Genomic DNA, 25,288 nt, shown 5'->3' with positions numbered 1-25,288 from the left:
TTTATAAGCAATAAGTTATGAGAGGCTGTGACTTATTCACAATACAACACTAGCCTGAAGTACCTTATTGCTTTTATAAAAATGTTTGCCACACAATAAAAACCTTCATGAAGTAAAATCACTAAAAGCCTTCCTTCCACTGGAAAAATATAGTCCCTGATCGACTGCAAAGGTCATGAGTTTGATTCCCTGGGAACAAACATAATAAAATGTTTAGCTTGAATGCACTTTGAAAAAGTACACTGACCAAAGTTATAAACGCAACACTTTTTTTTTGGCCCCCATTTTTTCATGAGCTGAATTCGACGGTCTAAGGCCTAGTCCACACAGATTTTTATAACCGTGACTTTTTTTACACGGTTCGGCTGTTCGTCCACACGAAAACGGTGAAACCGAATATTTTTGAAAACCTCTGCCAGTGTGAGAATTTTTAAAAACACCAGTTGCAGTGTTGTTGTGTATACAGTAAAATCGGGGTTTTTGCCTTGCAACATCACTTTTGTTAGGCTTCTGATTGGCCAAGGTGCCTTTATGATTTGGATGATATCGCCACCTGCTGGTGTGGCATGCTCTTGACAGTGCTTGATATCGTGTTTTTGCTTTTTAAACCAGAGATTTCTTTTAAACCGAGCATGTGTGGACGGGATTTTTTTGGAGGAAAAACTCTGGTTATAAAAATACCCGTGTTCGTGTGTCCGTGCCTAATGCAGGGTTCACATGTGGTAGAGGCGGCAAGCGCGAGGGATTTACATGTAAAGTCAATGCAAAGACACGATATGGCATCCTGCGGCGTGAATGGCGCGGACATCCGCCGAATTTCAGGTTTCAGATGAAAAATCTGAACTTTGGCGGATTTCCGCAACGTGTTAACCAGGACCTTCAGGACCTGGTTGTAGTAGTGGACCTTGTAGTGGTTGTAGAATCAGGACCTTGCTGTAGTAGTGACGTGATTACAGGAAGCAAGCGGAGTCTCAGCGGAGACACAGAAGCCCATCACATGATGCAAATTTCCGCATTAATGTCTCGAATGACTAGAATTTCACGCGTGGCTTTCACACGCGAATGAAGCGAGTAAACTCAAATGTTTAAGCGTCCAACTACGCGCAAATAGCGACTTTTTGCCACCTCTACTGCGGCTGGTGTGAATGCACCATAAGACTTTTTCTATGTTCACAAAAGCCCTATTTCGCTTAAAACTTCTCATGTAATCCATCCACATCCCAGGTGTGGCATATCAAAATGCATGATTATTGCACATGTGTGCCTTATAGGCTGGCCACAATAAAAGGCTACAGATTTGTGAACAACATTTTAGAGAAATAGGCCTTTTGTGCACATATAAGTCCAAGAGTTTAGCTTATGAAAAATGGGGGCAAGAACAAAAGTGTTGCATTTATAATTTTGGTCAGTGTATAAATGCGTAAACATAAATAGACAATTTTGTAAACGCTGCCATACTTTGTTATTGGTGGAATAAGAAGGCAAACTCAGAGGGATACTAATTTCCTCTGGGGTTATACTCTTTGAAACTGTGATACTTATGGGCTTTATAGACTATACTTGTTTGACATGGGGGCTTACCTGTGCTCAGAAATGACTGTTGTATGAGAAAGCAGATGCTGTCTCTGGGAACAGTGTGAGGCGGCACAGGCCTCAGTAGTTATGCAATGGGAAGACAGTCGAGTGTATGAGATTGTAAGTGGTTTCGTTAAGGTCTCTGAGAGCTCAGCAGGGTCTCGGCCATTTCACATAGAGGCCGTAAGAAATCACCCGCTGATATTGCTAAAAATAAAGCTTTCCTTTCATCGACAGATGTTGTGGTGACTTGAGTGTTTACTTTATATCTTCTTATTTTATTCTCCATCAGGGACAGGGTTACCGGAAAAGGTCCCCAGCTTTTTTAAAGCATGACTGGTTGATGGGCTCCTGTAATCTTAACACATTTTCTGAAACCACATTGTGATCACCTGCGCAGATAGTGGTGTATTGGTAATCAGAAAACCAGTTTTATATATTATATAGAGAAATATCAGAGACAGAAGATAAAACTTTGGATAATGTAGATACAAAGGTTTTAAACAACAATTGTTGCCTTAATGTACCAAATATAACATAAACCAAACCCATAATGTTAATTGTGTAAAAATAACACTGTTTAATCAGTATACTATAAATATTTAAACATTTTATTTTTAATACTGTATATTTCTACACTTTAGTGGGAGGCGTTACAAGAACTTTGGCGCCCCCTGTAGGAGAGATGCATGTTTAAAAACATCTATCTTCCCAGCTTCTCTCACACTGTACCAAAAGTGATTCGTTTTAATTATTTATTTGAGGCATTATGGGAAGTCTTACAACTATGTACGTTTTTAGGAAACTGTAAGACACTCATTCCAACACAAATACACATCAACACCGTATTTAGCATCCAACAGATGGCGCAACATATGTGCAACATTGCGTTAATGACAAGTTAAATGCATTAATTTATGTACATCCATGACATGCCTGTTTATAGTCATGATAAAGATCCTGGCACAAACCAAACAAATAGCTTTTTTTTAAATAACACACATTTAACAGTGTTCATGTAATTGTTTAAATGCTATAGAGATCTAAACTAAAACACTTTACATTTACAACCCCCTTATATTTATCCAACCAAACGTTTTGCCGCGCAAAGAAAACTTTCTTTCATCAGACGCACTTTGATTCTTCTCGCATTGTGCGACTTTATCCTATGTCCCACCTTAATCGTGTCTGATTGGTCATTGGCATCAGCGCTGTTTTTTCTGTCCAATCCGATGCGGCAAAGGTGGAGCACCGAGCAGCGCTGTTTAGATTATCCAATCAGGTGCGAGTGAGGTGTGACACAGGAGCAGTTTCACCGGGAGCGAGTGAGATAGCCAGAATCTCCTCAGACTCAACAACACGATATCGGTATGTAAATATTAACAAACTCTTGTTTTCTCACTGTTTGCGGTGTTTTATAAAGTATTATCGAATTAATTAACGTTAGACTTTTATATTCTGCACAATATATATGTATTCAGAATATAATGTTTACGTTACACAAGTTACTACTATGAAACTGTGTAGCAACAGGTTGTTGTTTGAAGCGCGTGTGCTTTGTTTATATGACGACTATGTGGCGAGATGTTTAAAATGTTTTAGACGTCAAATCCCAGAAAAACATTGTTTTAAACATGAACAGATAGTAATTTCTTGTCATTTTACTGTCATTAGTTTTTAAAGTCTGCTATACTCGGTACATACAGCGCAGCTGCAGCACGTTCATTGTTAGTATGTGAGAAGCGAATGAAAGTAAACAATTATATAGTTTTAAAATACGAGCCTTATTTCCTGGTTCTTAATAGTGAAAATGTCAGAAGTATTAAACAAAGCCTTCAGTGTTCTCCACTTTTCATTTTGTAACGATTTCTCCACGTGATCCACCTGTGCATCATCGTCTTAGTTTGGATACTTATAAAGCTCTCATTGTTTGTATATTCAAATTTGTGACCTCTGAACTCTCGAAGTGTCCATCAAGGATTTCATAGCAGCATTCCCTTACATAAATTTACCATTGTAACCGTAATTTCCACTATATATACTGTTCTCAAAGCATAATAAATAGATCTCATTCAACAGTGTGAGACACACACTTTCTGAACATTCCATCGTTCTGGTTTTTTAATAATTTTATTATGGTGCTAATAAGTGACCTCAGTTTATTATTGAATGCGTATTTATTTCTATAGTGCTTTTCACAGATTTACATAATAAATTGTACAAAGAATATAGTGTTATTGCACATGTTATAAGATGTGGTGTTACTGACTGTAAAAATAATTGTAGGATTGTATTTGGAGTTTGCGTTCATAGTGCTATTATGATTGCAATATTTGTTACTTTTTATGGCAAAACTTTGCTTATCATTTGCTTTTCAAAACTAGGGATGCTCCGATCGATCGGCCGCAGATCGGTATCGGCCGATAACGGCATTAAATGACTCGATCGGTCCTCGTTAAATTTGCCGATCTCGTGAACCGATCTTTCTGTTTACTTTTGTCATCATATGGCTCCTCAATGCGGCAGCAGTTGGAGACCATTTTTATGCAGTGAGAGCATTTTTATAACCCATGGCTCAAGAGCGACGTGTAGATTTGCATTTCTCTCTTTGCCTTTACAGAGATATGTGTATTTTCTATGAGGACGCGGTCCGGTCCTAACAGGGCGACCCGTCTTCACATCCCCATCAAACAGCGTATACAACACATATCTATCGTGGACAATTGCATCCTCATGTCAAAAGTTTATTATTTGCATGCGTTTTAAAGTTTTGAGCGTTTAAACTTTCATTTCCTCACAGCTGCTCTCGTCTGCATACACCCGCCGCGCGCGCACACAGCAGCCTGTCATCAGTGCACGTGAACAGAGCGATCTCTCTGTCAAGTCTTAAAGCTGCAGTAACCTAATTCATCTCTCAATAAAATCACTCTCTGCTCTTCACTAAAGAACTGTTGTACTTCATACGAATGCGTGTATATTTAATTCATACAGTAAAGACTGTGAAGTGTTTTATTTTCATTAGTTTTTACAGACATAAGCCTTTTTAAAGCATATTACATTTCTCTTTGCAGAAGAAATATTTGTTGTGCTAATTTATTTGATTCTATATTAAAACAATAATATACCTAATTACTGCAAGTAATATAACAAAGGCAACATCTGTGGTATTACTTTATCTAGAAAAAATGTTAAAAGTTACCGTCATCCAAGAGCTTGCATTTCAGCTTGAAAAATCGGTATCGGCATTGGTATCGGCCGATCACGAAGACAACAAATCGGTGATCGGTATCGGCCTGCAAAAATCCTGATCGGAGCATCCCTATTCAAAACCATAGTTTTTTGAAAGGTGTTTAGTTTCCAAGGGAGGGGCGATCTGCTGTCAATTTGCGGTAACCTGAAACTGCTGTGGATGTGTTGATGGCAGTGTTTTGATTTGGTGTGTGGAAAACAAGGATTTTCTGGTTCTGAGTCATTGCCAGATCCGGGCCGTCACAGTTCGCTGCATGTAGGGATACTCATACAAACACAGACAACTTTAAGTGACCCTGTCAGTAAAATTCAGGCTTCAGTCTCTATGTCATTTTGAGATTAGGATCATCCAAGACAAAGGCACAATTCAATCTATGTAAACGTCATCCTATCTGTATTTATTTACTGATAAGGGTAATGTTCTCATGGAAAAGGCATATTTGGATGAGGCAGTCCTTTATATGATTTTTTTTGTATGTTATCTAGGTTATATCTAGTTCCACCATATGTGAAATAGGCACAAAGCTGTCAACTTACAGGACAGCACTGTTTATCTTCGGTAGCAGGACATGGATCATCCTTCCAGGAGGGAATGTCCTTCATGAGCTGCCTTCATCTGAGAGAGCGGGGGGATTGACCCCCATACCTTTACATGGATTCAATTACTGATATTTGTTTTGCTTGCTCTACTTGTTTTGGATCTGTTGGGTCTGTTATTGAAGATTCAGCTCAGCAGGGTTTTCTTGTAGAGCGTCTTGAGATTACGGTGTCATTCGTGAGCTTCACTGTTCTGTAAATAGTCTTGCTGTTGTTAACTTGGCATGAAGCAGAGATTGTTTGGAAGCGAGGGATTGTAGACTTTTTATTAAAAGTGGAGAACTATTTGTTGTCTTTTGGTGTTGAACAAAGTTTTCGAGAGACTCCCTCAACAGCCCATGCTAGGTAAAATGCATCCTAGGCTCTGAAACAGTTATTTTTCCACTGCCAGGGTGTGAGAGCCGGTGCACCATTTGGTACAACAGTAAACCTCAAACCTATTGGTCTTGATCCAGGAACTCTAATGTCATTGGTATAACGTCATACCCTTTTTTCAATCAGGTTTTTAAAAACAGCAACAACTCAGTGTGGACAGACTGAATCAAAACAAAACTAGATAAATTCTAGTATAAGACTTAAGAGGCGGTTTCTTGGACAGGGATCAGACTAGTCCTAGACTAAAATAAATGTAAGAGCTGTCCAATCTGAAAACCACTTGCACTGACATATCTTAAAATACATCAGTGCCCTTTGCTTTGCCTCAAAATGCATGCCAGTAATGTTTTTAGTAAGGCATTTTTGTTCAAACTAGTTATATTTCCTAATTAAACTAAGGCCCAGTCCTGGCTTAAGCTAATCCCTGTCCAGGAACCATCCCATAGTGTTTACGCTGAAGTTAAAATTGTTTTTTTACTGCAAAGTTGGTTCAGCCACTTTATTTCTCCCTTTTTTAAAATAAAATATTTTTGGGTCACTGATGTGATGTTAATTATTTTGTGTCCGTATGGTTCAATTAAATGTAAAAGGGTTAAAATTTCAAAATAAATTTTCAGATTACTTTCATACATTCTCTTTTTTGAGGACCAAGTTTAAAATTTCTGTTTTTATTTCATTTTGAAATTATATTTGGGGGATAATTGCAAAAATGTCAATGTGGTGTAACCGGTCTGTGTCAATTGGTGTAACTCAATGTTCTTCAACCCTGATCTTCAAGGACCCCCTTTCAGAATGTTTTGGATGTCTCCTTAACCCTGGAGAACCCATGGGTCAAACTTGGCCAATGTTAATTGCTGTTAATAAAAAGGTTCCAGTGTTTCCTCTAGGATTTTTTTCAGCTGTGGCGGCAGGGGGCGCCCATGAGGATTATAAATGTAAAAAAAAAAATTAATGTAGAATATAGGCTACAGTAAACTAACATGTATTTTTTTTAATAATTTTCACGCTGTCATTTACTTTTCCTTATATTTATAGCATATTGCTTTTCTATGTTTGATCTAAACTGTATTTTCTTAAAAAAACGTTACACAGCTACGTACGTAGTTCGGATATTTCATTGTAGTTTTAATGTAGTGTGCATTGCAAGTTCGTCCTCGTGTTTAGCGTACAGAGCTGTTACAAAGTCATGCAGTCCTGTTTGATAATCCGCACCGCTGTGATTGACAGAACAACCGACCAGTTATCCGACATCAGCAGCAATTTTATTTCACACCCGTACCATTTGACATAAAGACTGTGACCCCGAGCCGGTCACACCGCAAATCGCGCAGTTAAATATAAACCTTTACCGGTCTTCAGACAGATCTTAAACACAAATAAGCACGGGACATTTAAAAACGAGTCAAATTTTGGTCTTGGATGTTAGACCCGCATTTTACTCTTGTCTATTGAGTCCCGACCTGCATCTACAACACAAATGACACGCAAATAGCCTATTACACCCGTTAGATCAAATATTATGCGGTTCACCCGCGGGTACCCCGACCCTGCTGTTTCGTCTGAAAACAGATAAAACAGTCTCACCGTCTGCCTCAAGTTTCTATTACCAACGTTCTTCTCTTCCACGGGAATAATGTAAGTTTCCTTACAAACAGATTCGACTATTAATGTCTTGCAGTCTCATATAAGTAGTATTCAGTATTTAGCCTTTTGTTTTTGGACAAATATCTTATCATTTAATGTGAAACTTTGTGAGTGTCAATCTAAAGCACAGACGATTGACTGACAGCTGAGCGCTCAGCAGTGCGCTGCGCTTATAGCCTATACTGAATAACTAATGGCCCGATAAGTTTATAATATGAGTACAGTGATTCCAAATGAATGTCCAAAAACCTCGTAATATGTTAAATCAAAAGTTTAATAATGTCTTTTCTCGCAGCCCTGCGCTGTGTTGGTGTAGATATGCGCCAGTGAACATCATATGCGTGATGACCTTGCAGCTTAAATTACCCTAAATTTATAGTCATAAAGATAAAAGTAAAAAAACATTCGAAACTTCAAATGATGTATTTTTATTTGTGTAAACTCACAATAAGGAGAAAACCTTGTGCTTATTTATAATCATTAAAAACATGACGTGCTTTCTGCTGGTTTGGTTTTAGAGCGCGTCACAAAAAAAGAACAGAAACACAAATACTTTTTTATTCGTTTTGTTAATTTAATAATTATTTAAGTGCAACATATTTCGTATAGGCTTATTTATTTTATTATTATTTCTCAAAACAGAAACGTAGCTTAATAATCCTCTGTTGATTTAAATCTATTTGTGCATGAAACTAAACCCATGGAGGAAATTATGATATTTTAGGAGATTTATTTATAAATGAGTGAACAACGCAAATCCAGAAAGGAATTTATTTCTAGACAGCCAGTCTCGCAGAGCGGACATTTCGGTAGCTTTTTTGCGAGCTGACGCTGTGGGTTTTGTCTAGAAGGGATACAGCAAATGCCGAAAAGTTAAGGATTAGATTTGGAGGTAGGATTATTAGGATGAAAACAGCGGTTCTGGCTAAATTGGATACAAATACATCCTACAATCGTGTGAAATTTTGTGTTTAGAGTTGGGTTTGGTTAAAGGATTAGGATAAAACAGTGCTCATCCAACGAGATTTCGTTTGCTGTATCCCTTCTATCCACAACCGCAGGCGTGGCGGGGATGTTTTAGGAGTGGCGGGCCGCCACGGTTGAATGTATATAGCGGAAACACTGGGTTCTTGGGTTCTCCAGGGTTAATTCACACACCTAATTTAACTCATTAGCTTGGTATGGGAGACATTCTGGAAGGAAGCTGATGAGTTGGTTCAGGTGTTTTAAATAAGGAGACATCTAAAACTTTCTGGAAGGGGGCAGTGGCGTGTTTACCATTTTGGGGGCCCTAAGCAAAGTCCAAGGACCTGGGGCCCCCCATGCCCCAACATTAAGAAAAAAATTCTTGGTTTAAAAATACAAATAGTGCCCATTGTCTTATTCAAAAGAATAAAGAATCATTATCTGTCAAAAACATAAAGGTCTTGGTATTACCGCAGTGGTTTCCAAACTTTTTCCAAAAGGCCTCCCTTTTGTACAGAAAAATATTTTTAAGCCTATCTCAGATATATCCTTTGCTGGCAAATTCCTTATAAGATGTATTTAAAATGATGTAATTAATACAGTACTGCAACTTCAGTGTGTGATCTTAAAAAAAAAAATAAGAAAAAAGCGGAATGCTTACCACGCAGACTTTTTATAACTCTGCAATCATTAAATAAAAAAATCATTAAATAAGTTAACCGCTTGTGGACAGTAGGGGGCCCCCCAAGCCCGTGGGGCCCCAAGCAATTGCGTGGTTTGCGTGGTGGGTAAACACGCCACTGGAAGGGGGTCCTCCAGGACCAGGGTTGAAGAACACTGGTAACTAGTATTTTTTTCAAAAATATATATTTAAATCAAAAATATAAATATTCATAAAAATGTGGAATAAAATATAATCATCTAGTTTAGTGTAATAAGATTTTTTTTTACATACATTTTAACATCATTTATCAAAGATTATTTAGAAATCAGAGCTTTTTTTAGCATATGTCAGGACAAATGTAACAAAAAATGCATTAAAATTTACATTTAAATAACTAATAAAAAGATATTTTAAAATATTTTGTAACACTTTTTTATATTTTCTACGCCATCAAGGTGGATTAAATATTTAATATTTCTCATTCTTTGGCGCAATTGGCGGTTACACCATTTGACTTTTTCATGTCCATTCAGTCTTAACTTTTATAAAAAGAGTGCAAGTGTATTTTTTATTGCATAAAATCAACATAAATACACTATGTGCATTCAAATAAATCCGATGCGTTTAGTAGACATGCACCTTACTGCATATTGGCTACAAGTGTGTTTTGGTAGTCGGCCCGACTACCTTTTCGAAAGCGTTTTTCAGAAATCCGCCTTTAAAACAAGTTTTTTAAAAAGATTTTTGAATTTCTTATCTTGCCAAACCATTTTTGTCACTGACCCATTTACATACATGAATTGATTTTCATCATGAATTTTGTCATGTATTCAAACATGCCTTTATTGTTACATCAAAACAAATACATACATACAAATACTTAAAATAAAGTGGTTGTTAAATTATGCTCACAAAAGTAGTAGAATTAAACCTCACAAACAAAGATTGGTTATGTGATGTGTAGTTTGTGGCATGTTACGAAGAGAGTTATTTCATTGTTGGGCTTTGGAAATGCAGATAGATGTCCATAACCCAAAAGCAGGTTTTAGGTTATTCCAGTGAAAGTTTAGGGTTTTCCTGATGCTTAACCCTGCTTTCTGGAATACACCCCAGCATGAAATGATGAGATATACCTGATGCTTGTTATGCTTTGTCATTCCTGTCCTTGCTGTGTGGACCATTACCACCACCTGTCCTTGAGATCCAGGTGTGTTGTGATATAACTGAACCGCCCCACAGATTACTCACTGCATCACAGATTATATGTCTCTGCATTTCTGGATCTCGATGCACAGCTTTTCTTCCTTAAGTGCACAGACACACAATGCTTTGTTTGTGTTTACGGCATGTTTTGGTTTGTAAAACATTACGCGCAGACCGACACCGTGTAAGATAAACCGTGAGCACAGACAGCAGGAAATTATGCACTACTCTGTAATGGAGATGTCATATCTATGCATGATTGAGACCTCGTGATTGGGAGAGTTCAACACACCAACTCTGCCAAAGAGAGCCTACCGATATCGTAGACATTTCTTGCGGATGCCTGCACGCACTACTGACACAACTGACAGAGGGCTGAAGGCAAAGTCTGTTGGAGTCTGAAATGGAAAACATCTTTTTTAAAAGAGTTTGGAAACAATGGTGTAGCTTTGAAATTAAATTTTTGTACCTGAAAGCAAGGCTATGAACTGTAAAAGCAGCAGTTATAGTATTTCAAACTATTACAACATTTTACAACATGATACTGTATTGATAATCTGATGCAAGGAAGTAAATATTTTTAATATTTTTACAAACTTTTTATGTGTATAATTATAATTACCACAATTCAAAGTCTGTCAGATAAAATAAATCTAAAAACAAATAAAAATGCTTTTACGCCACGGTTCGGTTTAATTTTGGTACAGTTAGGGAGAAGAAATGCAAATCATTGGGATTACTTGGGATTTATTATTAACGTTTGTAATCATCAACATTTGTAAACCTCAACAGTTTACATACATTACAAACAGATTACATAGTTTAAACACAATTTAAAATAAAACATTTGCTTGGTTTAAATAAAATTAAATGTATGATAAGAGAATAATGTAAATAACAAAATTGTCATGCCAACTTTCTGTAAATAAAACCTCAAAATACTTTTCGGTCTTCCAGGGTTTCCTGATTGGGTGGGCCACTGAACTGACATTGATGAGCTGTGCTGCGTGTGTTTCATTCTTTTTGCATCTTAAAAACGTTGCACTCATGCACAAAATGCTGCAAAAGATATGAGACGCGTGCATAATACATTTCTGTCTAGTCTGTGTTTACATAGAAAAACTATAGAAAAGTAGCGCAGCGGAATAAAGATACCTATTTGCCTTTAGCCGCAATGCTAAACAAACTTGCCATTCGCCACTTAATGGCCCTCATAACCAAATGAACGTAGAAACCAGCGTAACTTCAAGCTAAATCATCCTCTTACGCCAATGCTCACGTGTGATTCATTACATTTTTGTGCAACCAATTCCTTCGCATGAATGAAAAGGTGTTGATAAGCGGAACGACTGAAAACAATCGTAATTTTGAATATTACACTCATATAAATGAAGCCTTGACCCTAGAGTTCACGTCATTATGGATTGTAATCCAGCCATGTCTCTATGGATACTGAACTTTAACCTTTAAAGCAAAAATGAAAGGAAGTCTGAAAAATGCAGTGTGGTGCCAGATCACTGCAAAAAAATGTATCTTATTCCTTTTCAAATAGAATATCAGACGTTTAACGCAACTCAAAACTTGCGTAGGCTACACAAAGTGAAACCTTACGTGAGATTTGATCGTAGCTACCATTCACATCCATATTGATAAATGCAAAGTCTTGCGTAGAAACATGCAACAAGCTTGATAAATGAGGGCCAATTTGTTTGTGTGGGAATTCGGATTTGAAGTATGCACGTAAAACAAGCCTACCGTTAACTTTTGTTAAAGATTGCCTTTGTTTGGTACATATGTCCTGTACCGAAGCAGTTCAATGCGAATAAGTGTATCGTTACACCCCTAGTTTAGCAGTTTAGTTTTTTTTTATATATATATTATGGAACTGGTTCTGAATAACCCTCTATTATGAGCACTATTGTCATTCGGTCATTTTCTTAGTGTGGAACCCTTTTTGGTAAATTTTTTGGTGAGGGCATAAAGAGAAGTCAAACTAGTAGGAGTATTTTTATGACTAAATGCTGTGCTCACTCAATATTGAAATGAATGTAACTGCACTGATAGCATCCAAACCATTGAGTCGTTCAATAACCGATGGGTGTCCTGTGAGACATTGAATGCTTTGGCTAGTGGGAGGGAGGGGCTAGCTTTGTTTGGTGAGAAATAGGGGGCCAGAAAGGGTAGCATGTAGCCGGATTGTGAATGCAAAGGAGGGATTCACCAGAACAAAAACATGTTACAGAATTGGCTTCAAATTTACCAGATCATTCAGTATGTCCAAGTGCGTTTCCTTTATGACAGTCTGTTTCCTGCAGGCTCTCGATTTAGTACAGAAAATGGCTTTCTCTGATGCGGAAAAATAGTGATCACAGTGGTTCCTTGGCTTTTGTCACCGTACTTTTTCTCATCTCTGTGACCTTTGAAGGGTGTCATTGGCTTCAGGTGCGTTTTTCATGTGGCCCTGATGAGATATTGGAGTGCAATGATCTTGAAACTGGAAGATTTTAATTTCTGTGTATTGCACAAGCTTTTGTGGTTTTGTGAGTTTGTATGATCTTGTAAGTAGCCAGAAGGGCTGCAGTACTTTTGTTATAATTGGTTATCTGTTGTCAGGCATTTATCAAAGGTTCTTCCTGAGGCTTCGAACTGCCTCCATCCTGTTTTGGAGAGCCCTTGTTGTTAGGGAGTCAAAAACTCTTACACAAGCCATGTGCACACAGAAAAGTTGAGTTAACTAATATTTTTAAGTTTGTTTTTAATTACCTCAAAAATTTAAGGCAGCACAACAATTTTTTTTTTTAAAGTATGCTTACAATTAACACATCAAAAAGAAATCTCAAGTTCTAGCCTATATGTTTCTCTTTGTGCTTCCTCCTGTTCTTTTTTCTGTTTTATTTGAGTAGCATAACTATTTATTTGTTGTGTCAAACATTTGACCTTGGACCACAAAACCAGTCGTAAGTCGCACAGGTATATTTGTACAAAAAAAAAATACATTGCATGGGTCAAAATAATTGATTTTTCTTTTATGCCAAAAATAATTAACACATTATGTAAAGATCATGTTCCAAAAAGACATTATGTAAATTGTCATACCGTAAATATATTAAAAAGTTATTTTTGTGAGTGTATGCAGCAATATCGTGCTCAAAATTGGCCAGAAACTTGACTAAATCTTCACTTTGCTACCAGTTCGTAGGGGATTTCCCATTCATGTTTGGTTTATGTTAATGCTTACAATTTCCCCCATTCAGTAAACAACATTATTGCAGCAGTAAGCTAGAAAAGAGCACTAAAACAAATATTTCCCTTGTTTTATAAGTATAAATACTTTTAATGTGATTTTCTGAATATTTCGATTTTTTTTTGCATCCTCATATTCCAGATTTTCAAGTTGTCGTATCTCGGCCAAATATTGTCCTATTCAAACAAACCATACATCAATGGAAAGCTTATTTATTTAGCCTTCGGATATTTTATATATTTCAATTTCATAAAAATTACTCTTACGGCTTGTTTTGTGGTCCAGAATTACATATTTGTATTTTCTAGGTAGAATTTATGTAACCTTTATTTGCTAAAATATTTATTTTTCTATATTAAATGTAACCAATATTGTAAAAAAAATGTAACATGCTTTTTATTTGGCCAAGAATGTGTCAGTAGACAATTTTACTTATAATTTTATTTAAATCTTGTTTGAACTTGTTTGAAATATTTCCCAACATTGACTGTTTGAAGGTTCCTCCTCCAGCCGTTTTAGAGCACATACAAATACAGATATATTGAATATTGTCAAGAGGAAAAATGATATCAAGACAATTTTGTTAAATCGTTCAGGCCTAATGAGTATATAATGGTGGTTTCATTTTCCCTAACATTTCTAGGCGGACATGAAGTCCAAGGTATTGGGGGAGTGAGACAAATTCCCCAAGTTCAGCCGGTTGAGGACACAGGACACATCCTCCCATGGCTGCTACAGCCAGTAGTAGAAATGGATCTTTAAGGCCAGGCTGGGTGGCTTTTTCAGATGAAGAGTCACAGGCAGGTATGTACCAAGCTGTCTTTATTCATAGGTCATCAATTTCTGTACGTAGACAGGTCAGACTGTACATCTGTTTTGTTTCTGTATCTCAACTGATATAGCACTAAGAACATCAGGGTCATGGGTAAAGTTTCTAGGGAACAAAATCTATACTGAATAAAGAAGTGTACCCTGAATGTACTGTGAATGGAGCTCTGGGTGTTACTCTTGTGTCTAACTGAGAGATGGTTTTGTCTGTAATTTTTAATGATTCAGAAAGAAATGTACCATCTCTTTGTTAGTTGAATATCAGTTTGTCTAGCTTTGTCTGAGTTTTCCATGTGAGTGTGTTTCAGACCTTTCTGTGAGATTCTTGGGTCCTTAGGTCATAGCTCCATAGAGATTACAGCGGGAACAGTCCACACTCCTCACACCCTACTAGATTTAACATTTAGCTGTGACCTTTCTGAGAAGAGGCCGTATTTTTTTATTTTAACTTTATGCGATTTTTTTGGTCTCTAGATGAGGTTGGGCTCCAGCCCGCTTTAGAACAGCCTGAGATGGATTCTTCTTCTTGGGAGGAAGTGTCATGTGTGTCTGCCCAGAAGCCAGAACAGTTGACTTCATGGGTCCAGTTTGAGGACAAACCATGGCCACCCTCTCCTCCCTCAACACAGGTAAAAGGTACGAGAAATACATAAGTATGTTTCATTCAAATCATCACACCGAAGGTGATGTCACTGTGGAGTATACATCTTTGTGCTACTTAAAGGAAAACACCACCGTTTTTCAATATTTTACTATGTTCTTACCTCAACTTAGATGAATTAATACATACCTATCTTTTTCAATGCGTGCACTTTTAATCTTTGTACAGCGCTTCTTGAATGTGTTAGCATTTAGCCTAACCCCATTCATTCCTATGGCTCCAAACAAAAGTTTTATTTTGTGCCACCATACTTACTTGTGTAACTACTCATGTAACAGTCTTTAAATAAGAAAACATGGAAGTGTTTGGTGGCTTCTAAATTAATTCCTGTTTGGAGTCATAAGAATGAATGGTGCTAGGCTAAATGCTAACACATTCATGAGGTGCTGTAAAAAGATTAAAAGTGCACGCATTGAAAAAACATAGGTATCAATTAGTCTAAGGGGCTGTTTACACTTGGTATTAAGATGTGTTTTCATCGATCGGATCACAAGTGGACGAGAGAGACACATTACGTTTACACCTGGTATTTAAATCTATCTCTTTTGTCCACTTTTGACCGCTTCTGTCCTGAATACTGTGAGAGGGTGGTCTGTGAGACGGTGGGCGAGTCTCTCTGCTGTCATTCAAACGCAAGCGAGAGTAATTATGAGTTTATATGGAAGCAAACTAATATTATGTCGGAGTCCATTGCTTGTTTAGCAAGTAAACATGCTGCACAGAGTTTTGTGTGTATGTAAGAGCTTTCTCTGAATTTTCAGCGCAATTGATGATAGGATCGCGCAACTTTCACACGCTTTCAAAACGAAACTACGGAGATCAGACGCTTTAGTTTTATCAATGAAAGGCTAAAAATAGCGCTGTTCACTGTATGTTCACGCCAGAAGTCAAAAAAAGACGTAAAACTTGTGTTTAATACCTCAGATTTGATAAATGGGCGGAGAGAAGGCGGTCGCGTATGGCTGTTCGAACACATTCAACCACATATGCGTTCCGCAACTCCAAAGCGATCCGATCGAAAGTGGTTTCGATTACCTCTGGATGTGGTTGAAAGTGGTCGAAAGTGGACGAGCTCAAAACGTTTTGAACACCGTTTACACCTGGCATTAACGTCGTCCACTTGTGATCCGATCGACGAAAACACATGTTAATGCCAAGTGTAAACAGCCTCTAAGTTGAGGTAAGAACAAAGTAAAATATAAAAAAACTGTGGCGTTTTCCTTTAAACCAATATTTCAACTTCAGTGCAATACTATTTCAATAATCCATTGGTTTCTTTTTTATATATAAATGCATTTGGCAGATTACAAGCTACACATTTTTCTTTATCAGTTTTTGTGTTCCCTGGGTAAGAACCCATGACCTTTTGCACTGCAAACACAATGCTCTAACAAAGAGTTATACATGAACTCACTGAGCTTTACTGGAACACATTTTTTGAAATGCACTTATATTGAAAGTAAAAGTGACTGCACAAGAAACATTAAAAAGACTCCAAAACACTTTATTTGTACTGAGGTTCCAAGAAAAGCACTTTATGCATAAAAAATCTGAGTACAGGAATTACATCTGTGACAAATGACTAGAAGTTATTCTGCCTAGAATGGTATGGTAAAAATAATGATTTAAACTTTATTGCTAACATAATAATAAAGATAATAAAAAACATTTATAAGGACAAATTTATGGATGTACTTTATCGCTTTTCTATTTATACTTAAAAATGCACTTTGAGGTGCAAAAAAGTCATTTCTGAGAATTAATTTCTGTGATAATAAACATTATGCCATAAATACTGCTGATAGACATGAAATATTCCTGTAAGCTATTTTGACCTTTTTCTTATTGTTTTTCTCTAAATGTTTTGATATGGCCCTGCAAATCTTTAATAGCTTTATAATAATAGTCGTATTCCAAAGTTTCCTAATGAGATATTGTGCAGACCTGTAATAATGATGACAGATGGTGTCTCAACCTGTAAGTAGTAATTTACTTATAGTACACTTAATACCAGACAGTCCTGTAAATACCCAGAATAATGCCTTAGTTAAGAGCACCATGCTGTTAATTCCCTGTGGGACTTGAACCTGCATCCCTTCTGCTACCAGCCATGAGGTTTTAACCATTTACCACATTTCTACAAAGGAAATGAAGTTAGGAATAATGTTTTTCCTACGTAAGTGAGGACAGTTCACTCAGTTGAGTCTGGTTGGTAGGAATTGTGTCATTTCCTTTGTCTTGATGCTTGGTCTAGTCTTGCCTGTCTGCCTATTTATCTCTCTCTCTCTCTCTCTCTCTCTCTCTCTCTCTCTCTCTCTCTCTCTCTTTCACACACACATTGAGTCACCCACCCCCACTCTTGTCAAACCCGGTAGCTTTGCCAACAACTCTTTCCCAGGAAATCTCCTATGAGAGCCTCAAGTGCAGCAACATGCAAATGGCCAAACCCTTCTAATTGAAGACATAAGCAGTTTTCTTCTCATCTGTTGTTGTCCTCGCATGAAATCTGCTTTGAGATGAAATCAAGGGTGCAGCCAGTCTGTCATTCCTGCATAGTACGAGCGCAAGGATATCAGCTCTGGGTTTATTGAAGTACTACTTAGTTTCTCATATTACAGACACTGTCCAACATATGATTACAGGTTAACTCCCATGTGTGGTCTAGATGGAGAATATTGAGCTGTGTCAGAAGCTGGTTTATCTTTAATTATTTATGTTTGTTTGAACTTTGAAAGCATTTAAAATATTACCTAGAATCAAGGGGAAAAACAATGGTTATTAATGTGAATGCTGTCACAATGGTAGAAGGGGAAACACACAATGTGTTATGATCCTAATTTGTTATTTTTTATGTAATTGGCTTAACCTACTTTGTACATCAAAGTACACTGAGGTCCATCTGAAGTTCTTTGTGGTGAGGTCAGTGGTTTGGTAAGCTTTCAGGATAAGGAGTGGTGGGGTTATCCTTTTCAATGTTTGCTTTCTGTAAAAATGTATTCATTCCAATTTCTTTGGAATTAGCAACACCGATGTAGAAAATATATTTTGCACGATGGTTATATAGCATTGAATTGGGTCAGAAAAAGGGTGTTTTTCCTTTCGCTGGATTTACACAGGGCGTCAGCGTTAACACTTGACTGAGGGCATGTCTGAAGCATGGCCCTGACGGGATCATCATAGGGACAACAGCCACTCACAGTGGACCGCAACACAATAGGGACGTCCGCATATGCGAACCGTCCGCATGACGTCATTTTCGTCCACTCCACTACAAACAATAATACAAAGAAAATAGACGGCATTTGCACCCACACTATAGTTTTTGATCTTTAATTTTTACTTCTTCCAAGAACAGAAACTGTAGAGCATTTTCGTCACCATAATGTTTGCCTCCTGTTCTTTGTTTTCTTGTTGTTTGTTCTAAACTGTGTTCGCAATGATGGTTCTGCTACTTTTCTTCATCTATCCTAAATGTTTAAATGTACTGTAAATGTCACCAAATCAGTGCTGCCCTGGCAGCCTGGTACAGTAATAATTTAAATAAGAAATCATTTGTATTGCGTACATGTCGAACGTGGCCATCCGCACGTAGCCACGATGAGTATAATTTGAAAGCGCGAGCCGGATGCGGAAAAAAGTATACCAGGCATTAATGGACACCAATACTAAAAGAAGATTAAAGGACCGACAAAAAAGTCATAAAGGACTGAGTGATTACTCACTCTTTCTACCATTTTTATGCTTCTATGTTCGCCGGTCTTCCATCAACATAATCGTCTAAACTATGTTTTTTGCATAAGGCCATCTGATTGGCTGACGCTTGCATTGGCACCATTTACGCCAATAAAGCGACGCAGATGGATCCACAATTTAGTTTGGCAACGCATGACGTCACCCATTCAAAGTAAAGAGAAGCGTTAGCGCTGACACCCCATGTGAATGGAGCGTAAGTGCACATACAATAAAAGCCTAAAGCTGCGCCTGAATGAATACATTTTTACAAAATAAAATAAAAATATTAAAAGAAAGCTCTCTGCACATACGTTTATTAAATACTTTCGCTTAAAATCCGCTTAATCCTTAGGCCATTCAGAAATATTTGGTTTGTTGGCAGAATCCATTAAGAGTCAGATAAAAAAATATTCAAAAATGTATCATGAGTTCACCTTCAGCTGTATTTAGCAGAACAAAAATGTGAAGGCATTTCATTGTCTTTCCCAGTGCTGCCCATTTAACTCATAGAGATATGAGCTGTCTAAAAGTTCACTTCCTCATTTGCTCCAGAACCACTTCCTTCAGTTTTTTCCTTTAAAAAGTCGAACAAATGTAAAATGATTGCATTTGTTGTTGAAAGCCAGTGTCGGTTTCAGGGATGAACTTGATCCTCATGTTAATTGTGATATGACTTTATGGCATTAGGGATGCCGCCATCTTTGGGATTTACTTGACCGCTGTTACTATGGTTTCAGGCATCATTCAAATGCTATTTCATAGAGGAGGTTTGTTTTTTTCATGCAGAAAGTATCAAATCCATTCCTGTATGCTCTTGTTTGACCATGACAATGAGAACTTAGTGTGTACTTAACCAAAGAGAACAAACATGCATGTACTTGTAACATTTTGCTTAGTTTTAGTTTTCTTGTTAGGTAGGTCAGACATCCTAACAACACCCCATAACAAACAAGGCAGATTTCTTAGCTTGGCAGTGTACACATTCACAATGTGCATGAATAACCACAGTACAGTATAATGAATCAACAGTGTGTTACTGTAAGGGTGTCAACTGTGTGTACATTTTTCATGAACCTGAATCAAAACATCATCTGTTTGGTATTACAGCGTGTTCTCCTTATTGTTCTGAAGCGGGTAATCCATAACCTGAGTAATCTGTCCTTTGATAGCAATTACAGCAGTGCTAATTAAAATCATTGAGTAGCTTGATTTGATAGTTTGAGGAGGCTGATACACATCAGTATGCGGAGTTATCTCTCCTCATCCTTGATGTTTAATCCTTTTACTACAGCACTTTTCCCCACTGTGAATATTTAATAGTCTCTCATTGTAATTCAATGATAACACCTGTTCATTAATGACGCATGTTTATTTGCGCGCCCGCGCTCACAGATGTTCGACGTGACTCCATTTTGGCAGAGGTTTTAGTGATGCGGATATTGCATATTGTACATTTATATGTCTCTAAGGCTTTTTCATTTTATTGCAGGCCCCAGGCACAGCATTTGCTCCTCGGCCAGCTTCTGGAGCAACGTCCCCCCATCAGAAAGCAGCTGGACCACCCAATCAGAGGAGCAGAGCTCTGTTAGTATGGGGGCGTCTTCCTGTGACCTGCCATCTCTTAACACTGAAGACCCACTCAGTCAAACGCCTTCCTGCCCTCACTCTCCTAGTAAGCATCATACACATACCCTGGTATTATAGTTCATCTGGTTAACAGTGGTAAATGCAGGTATAAATCACTCAAACCACATCTGGAGGTAGTTAAAACCGTATGTGACATCGGATTTAAAGTGTAGCATTGATGCATACTAATGCATTTCAGACAGCAGTGAAAGACCACCTGCTCACCTGTCAATCAAATACTGCACTAAAACAAATCAAGCTCATGCAAAGTTCACTTAATATACAATTAATTTTAGCCAAAGCAACTTACAGTGCATTACAAGGGACACATTTTTTAATCAATATCTGTTTTCTTTTTCTGGGTTGAACTGTTTACGTTTTACATTGCAGTTACCAACCAGAGACTCATCCCTACTAGTTAATAAACCGGTTACTCTTTTAATCTGAACATCTGTAAGCGAGAGTTTATATCCACCCAATGCCTCAAAGAGTAATTTAACGCTGTCCCCTCGTGAGAAGACAGGGGGAAGTGAGAATCGCACAGGAAATGTTTCACACACTGAATTATCCATCAATAAATCCCCTCCGTTGCTCAACACAGCCTCCGGGGTCGAATGCAGGAACGCGGGCCGAATGAAAAGACGGCAGGTTTAAGAATAAATGATGGAGGAATCGGGACCAATAAATTCACACGGTCGGTGACAGCTGCTCCTCAGACGATGCTCTGCGTTGAGTGATGGTGAGACGCTGTGCTGATTTGAGGCCGAAAGCTCTCTCTCACGCAGGTAATTTGCGGAGGAGCGGTTAGCGCTCCTACACGATCCATCTCGGGCCTCACCTCAGCCCACAGCAATAGCTCAACCAGACCAGGGTTTCTATGGAGACAGCAGGGGGTGAGGTGCTTAAGATGGTTTTATTTATTAAAATGCAGCATGCTGCTTTTCGCAATCTTAGCACAGATGAAGTCACTACAACAGAATTTTCAAGAGAAAATAGCAATTGTTAGTCTAAACACGGAAAGCTGCATTGGAGTTTCTCTGTTTAAAGTTTTGGGTAATTTGTGGTTAGAGTGCTGTGGTTTAGTGGTTAAAGATTTGGTGTTGGTACGGTAGCTAGGTAAAACGTTTATACTGTAGGTTTAAACACCAAAAAGGAAAGGCTTAGCTTTCAACATGTGAAGCAAAAACATCTAAGTATAGCAACTAGATTTTGCTTCTACTGAACAAAATGGATGTAATGCTTGCGTGTGTAAACCTAGCTGCCACAATGCTAGGGTGTTCTGAGCGGTTGCCAATGTGTTGATGTGTGGTTGCTACTGTAAATGACTTCTTACTGGCCAAAAGTGAAAACCTAATTTAATCTAGTATATGAGCTATTCCAGCGTTATGCATGTGACAAAACTTGACATATAAATATTCAAAGAATGCATTTATTTCCAATATACTAAACCATCGTTTTTTTTTCATAATGATGGGTCCAGACATCCAAAAAAATCAGTTTATTACGTGTTTTTTTTTAGGATGAGGGGAACATGCATGCGTTATGGACGTGACAAATTTTTTTTATTTGGGATACAACATTCTTAGTAGGAATTCTGTGAATTAAAGGAAGGGTGCATGATTTTTGAAAAACACATGGGAAAAACAGGGTTGGGCCGAGTACCAAAACGCACTTCTAGCCAATCAGCAGTAAGGGCATGTCTACTAATCGACATCGTCGCCTGGGTTGCATAATGTGTGGGGGGAGTCTATCAAAAAAAGGTCTAGATTCTATTGGGTTATGGGCATGTTTGTTAAGGTGATTCAAATATCAACATTGGCTTTCAAAGATCAGAGACCCCAAAACCAGAAGCAAAACAAATGCAGAAAGGATTGCTCATCAAAAAACTTTTTTTGCATGCACATTTACGAGGAAGAAGTGATGGATGTGCCATTTCTCTGTAATGGACGTGATATTTCTGAATTTTCACTTAACTATTTCATAAAATTATGAAAAAAAGCTTTAAAAACTGTACAGTAATCCACCAAATATTGACATCTGCGATATCAGCATAGTTTGGGAAATAACCTTACTTTTCATGATAAGGTTGTCATTTGCATAGAATTGCCTATATGATATTGTAAGTTTGATTGTAAGCACACCTCTTTGTAAAACACATTTAGGGCCCTATTTTAACGATCTAAGCACATTGTCTAAAGCGCACGGCGCATGGTCTAAGTAGGCATGTCCGATGCCACTTTTGCCAATTTAACAACGCGAAAAATGGTTTGTGCGCCAAGCGCGCAGCCTAAAAGGGTTGTTCCTATTTTGTAATGAGTAATGGGTGTGTTTTGGGCGTAACGTAAAATAAACCAAGAAAGTCTCAGCTCTCATCCCCTTTAAAAGACAGTTGCGCTGACGCCATGCCTAATCCCTATTTAGATGACGGACTTCGTAAACTGACGCATATTATTAACAGGCTCATTAAATAACAAAAACAATATTGCACCATTGACATTGACAAAAAAGGTTTTTGTTGGTCAATGGCGTAGTCTATTCTAGTTGCCTCAAAATAGCAACACGCCAACAAGTGTGCCTGAACACACCTTTTTTCAGACCAGAACGGCCATGGGAGCAAAATTGGGCACAAATGCATTTGCTATTTAAACAACATGGCGCAAAAAGTGAAAATTATAATTGCGCTGGATTGAAATTAGCAAAAGACACTTGTGTTGCACCGCATTGTGCCAGGTGTATGATAGACAGCCTGATCTCACAAATTTTACATTTTTCTGTGGCATTCTCACGGATTGGTTACTCACCTGTTTTGTCCTATTTTCTTACCATTGTCGCTTTGGTTTACGGTTAGATTTACATGAAAATGACATCCTCACCCAAACCCAACTCTAACCCCAACGCCAGGCGACGATTGTTTAAAGTTTAGAAAATATAAAAGAATAAATCAGAAAAAACAGTATAAACCAATAGTTAAAGTGACATACTAACGCAAACACCAAATCTAACCCTTAACCGAAGTGAAAATGGTTTGAAAATAGGAAAAAGCAGTTGAGTAACCAATCCGTGAGAATGCCACGGAAAAAGAAAGGAAAATGCCGAGATCCGTGGTAATGCCACGGAAAAATGAGCAAAAAATATGTGACTATCCCACGGAACTTTGTGAGATCACGTTGGATAGAGCCCTTAATGTCAATTTTATTAAAGGATATATTTGCAGGACAAATTATAATATCATTTAAGCAAGTTTTGTATTTATATTTTTTTCAATTTGGAAGATTTTATCTAAAGCGATTTTCAGTTCTTTACATAAAGAAATGTGCTTTTGTTACCGAAAGAGGGAGGGTAAAGTCAGACCAGGTGTAAAGGGCACTGGGTAGGGTGTGTGCTGACGTGTACTGTGCTGAAACTTGTTGGCAGGGTGTCACACTGTTTGTTTTGGCCCCGGCATGTGACCCAATGTTTGTTTATGACCGGGGGTAAGTGTGTGCACAATTACTGATTATATGTGCACATGGTTAAAGTCTGCTATAATTGTTTTAGACAGTTTGTACATATAGCAGAAACCGTTTCATTTCCAGTGAAATGTAGTTTGTTTGCTGTATATCAAATGTTTGCATTATAGGCGTTCCTTCATTACAGCTTATATTTATGAATGAAGCGCATACGTTACAGTTTCACGTGAATGTGTTATTGTAGGCAGGGGCTGCTGTGAATGCTGAGTGTTTATGCAGCTGTATTGTGTAAAGCACGAAGGGCTTTGTGTTGGGCTCAGTTATGGGCACAGATGGTAAATGCTATTCTTTATCTGGATGTAGAGTGCATTCAAAATACAATACTCATTTTAATTTGCATGATGCATAAGAATGCTGTTGTCCATGTGTGTGCAATAAGGGAATAGTGAGAGAGAGCACGTGTGAATGTGGTTTTGTCATCTCCAGCATAGCCCACAGCACAAAGAGAAGCATTGTCATCGGTTTATAAACCTCGGCGGAGGACAGCAGATCTCAGATCGTCTGAGGTCATAGATCAGATCAACAGCTTGTTTAGGAGCATGTCCTGCCGGGCTCCTCGTATCCTTCCTTACCGTTTGTGACCTCTGTGAAAACACTCGCCTCGTGTGACTCACACCTGCAGCTGTCACTCTGATTCAGGTTAGCCTGCGAGAGATGACACTTCAGTCTGTCTTCTCGCCAACATCTGCGGAACTTAATGGGAACGTATCATGCAAAACAGGATTTTTCCTCAGTCTATCCCAAACTGTTAATGGAAACTAAGCTGATAAAACGGGCCAATTAGATATTACATCACAAGCACATACATCTTAGTTAACAAACAAAATGGTCTGTTTACTACTTGTTTTGTTTACAAACTAATTATTAGCCCCAAAATATAGTTTGCCTGTGTAATGATGGGGTAAATGTATGGTCGATTGCACCGTCCTGTAGGGAGGGAGAAAGAGGAAGAGGTGAGAACATTTGTCTTATTTGGCATTGTGTATATAATGTAAGGATCAGTGCTTGTGCTGTGTCCATGCTTTGCTTTACCCTGGACTTGGAAGATGGATCAACTACCTGAAAGTTGATGCTTAGCAACTAGCTCTTTCTTTTACTAATATGGATTTGCTCAGTAAATCCTACTTTGTTTTTTACAAGCTATTTATTAATGTATGTTAAGCCCAAAAAGATAGTTTGCCTGTGTATTGTTTGGGTAAACTAATTGACATCTCAGTAGGTTGTAGAGCTAATCCTGGAGTAATCCCCGGTAATGCTCTCGTTTTGTCTAGAAAGAGAGATTGGGAAAATAAAGGTCAGTAACACAGAGCTGTAGTAACCTTTCAAAGCAGATCACAACATCAGTGCAATGTAAACACAACCTGCCCACCATTTGTTTTTTAGTCTCGGCTTAAAAGGGACATTCAACTTTTTAG

The 25,288-nt window shown here is 37.9% G+C and overlaps 1 protein-coding gene across 2 annotated transcripts in view; it reads left to right on the top strand.

Moving 5' to 3' along the window:
* Window positions 1-2,859: 2,859 nt before the first annotated feature.
* Window positions 2,860-25,288, top strand: part of ston2 (stonin 2) — a 43,512-nt gene continuing 21,083 nt past the window's right edge. The window contains exons 1-4 of one of the 2 annotated variants that reach the window (XM_065252140.1): window positions 2,860-2,943; window positions 14,161-14,321; window positions 14,820-14,981; window positions 20,228-20,410. In XM_065252140.1, the coding sequence (XP_065108212.1) occupies window positions 14,243-14,321; window positions 14,820-14,981; window positions 20,228-20,410 (424 nt within the window). In that variant the 5' untranslated portion in view covers window positions 2,860-2,943; window positions 14,161-14,242. Of the gene's footprint in view, window positions 2,944-14,160; window positions 14,322-14,819; window positions 14,982-20,227; window positions 20,411-25,288 lie in introns of those variants that run through there. The other variant, XM_065252150.2, reaches the window with a different exon arrangement.

Source organism: Paramisgurnus dabryanus, chromosome 17 (assembly GCF_030506205.2).
Source record: "Paramisgurnus dabryanus chromosome 17, PD_genome_1.1, whole genome shotgun sequence".
NCBI lineage: Eukaryota > Metazoa > Chordata > Actinopteri > Cypriniformes > Cobitidae > Paramisgurnus > Paramisgurnus dabryanus.
Note: the sequence above shows the minus strand (reverse complement) of the source record. Positions and strands in the feature narration are given on the sequence as shown.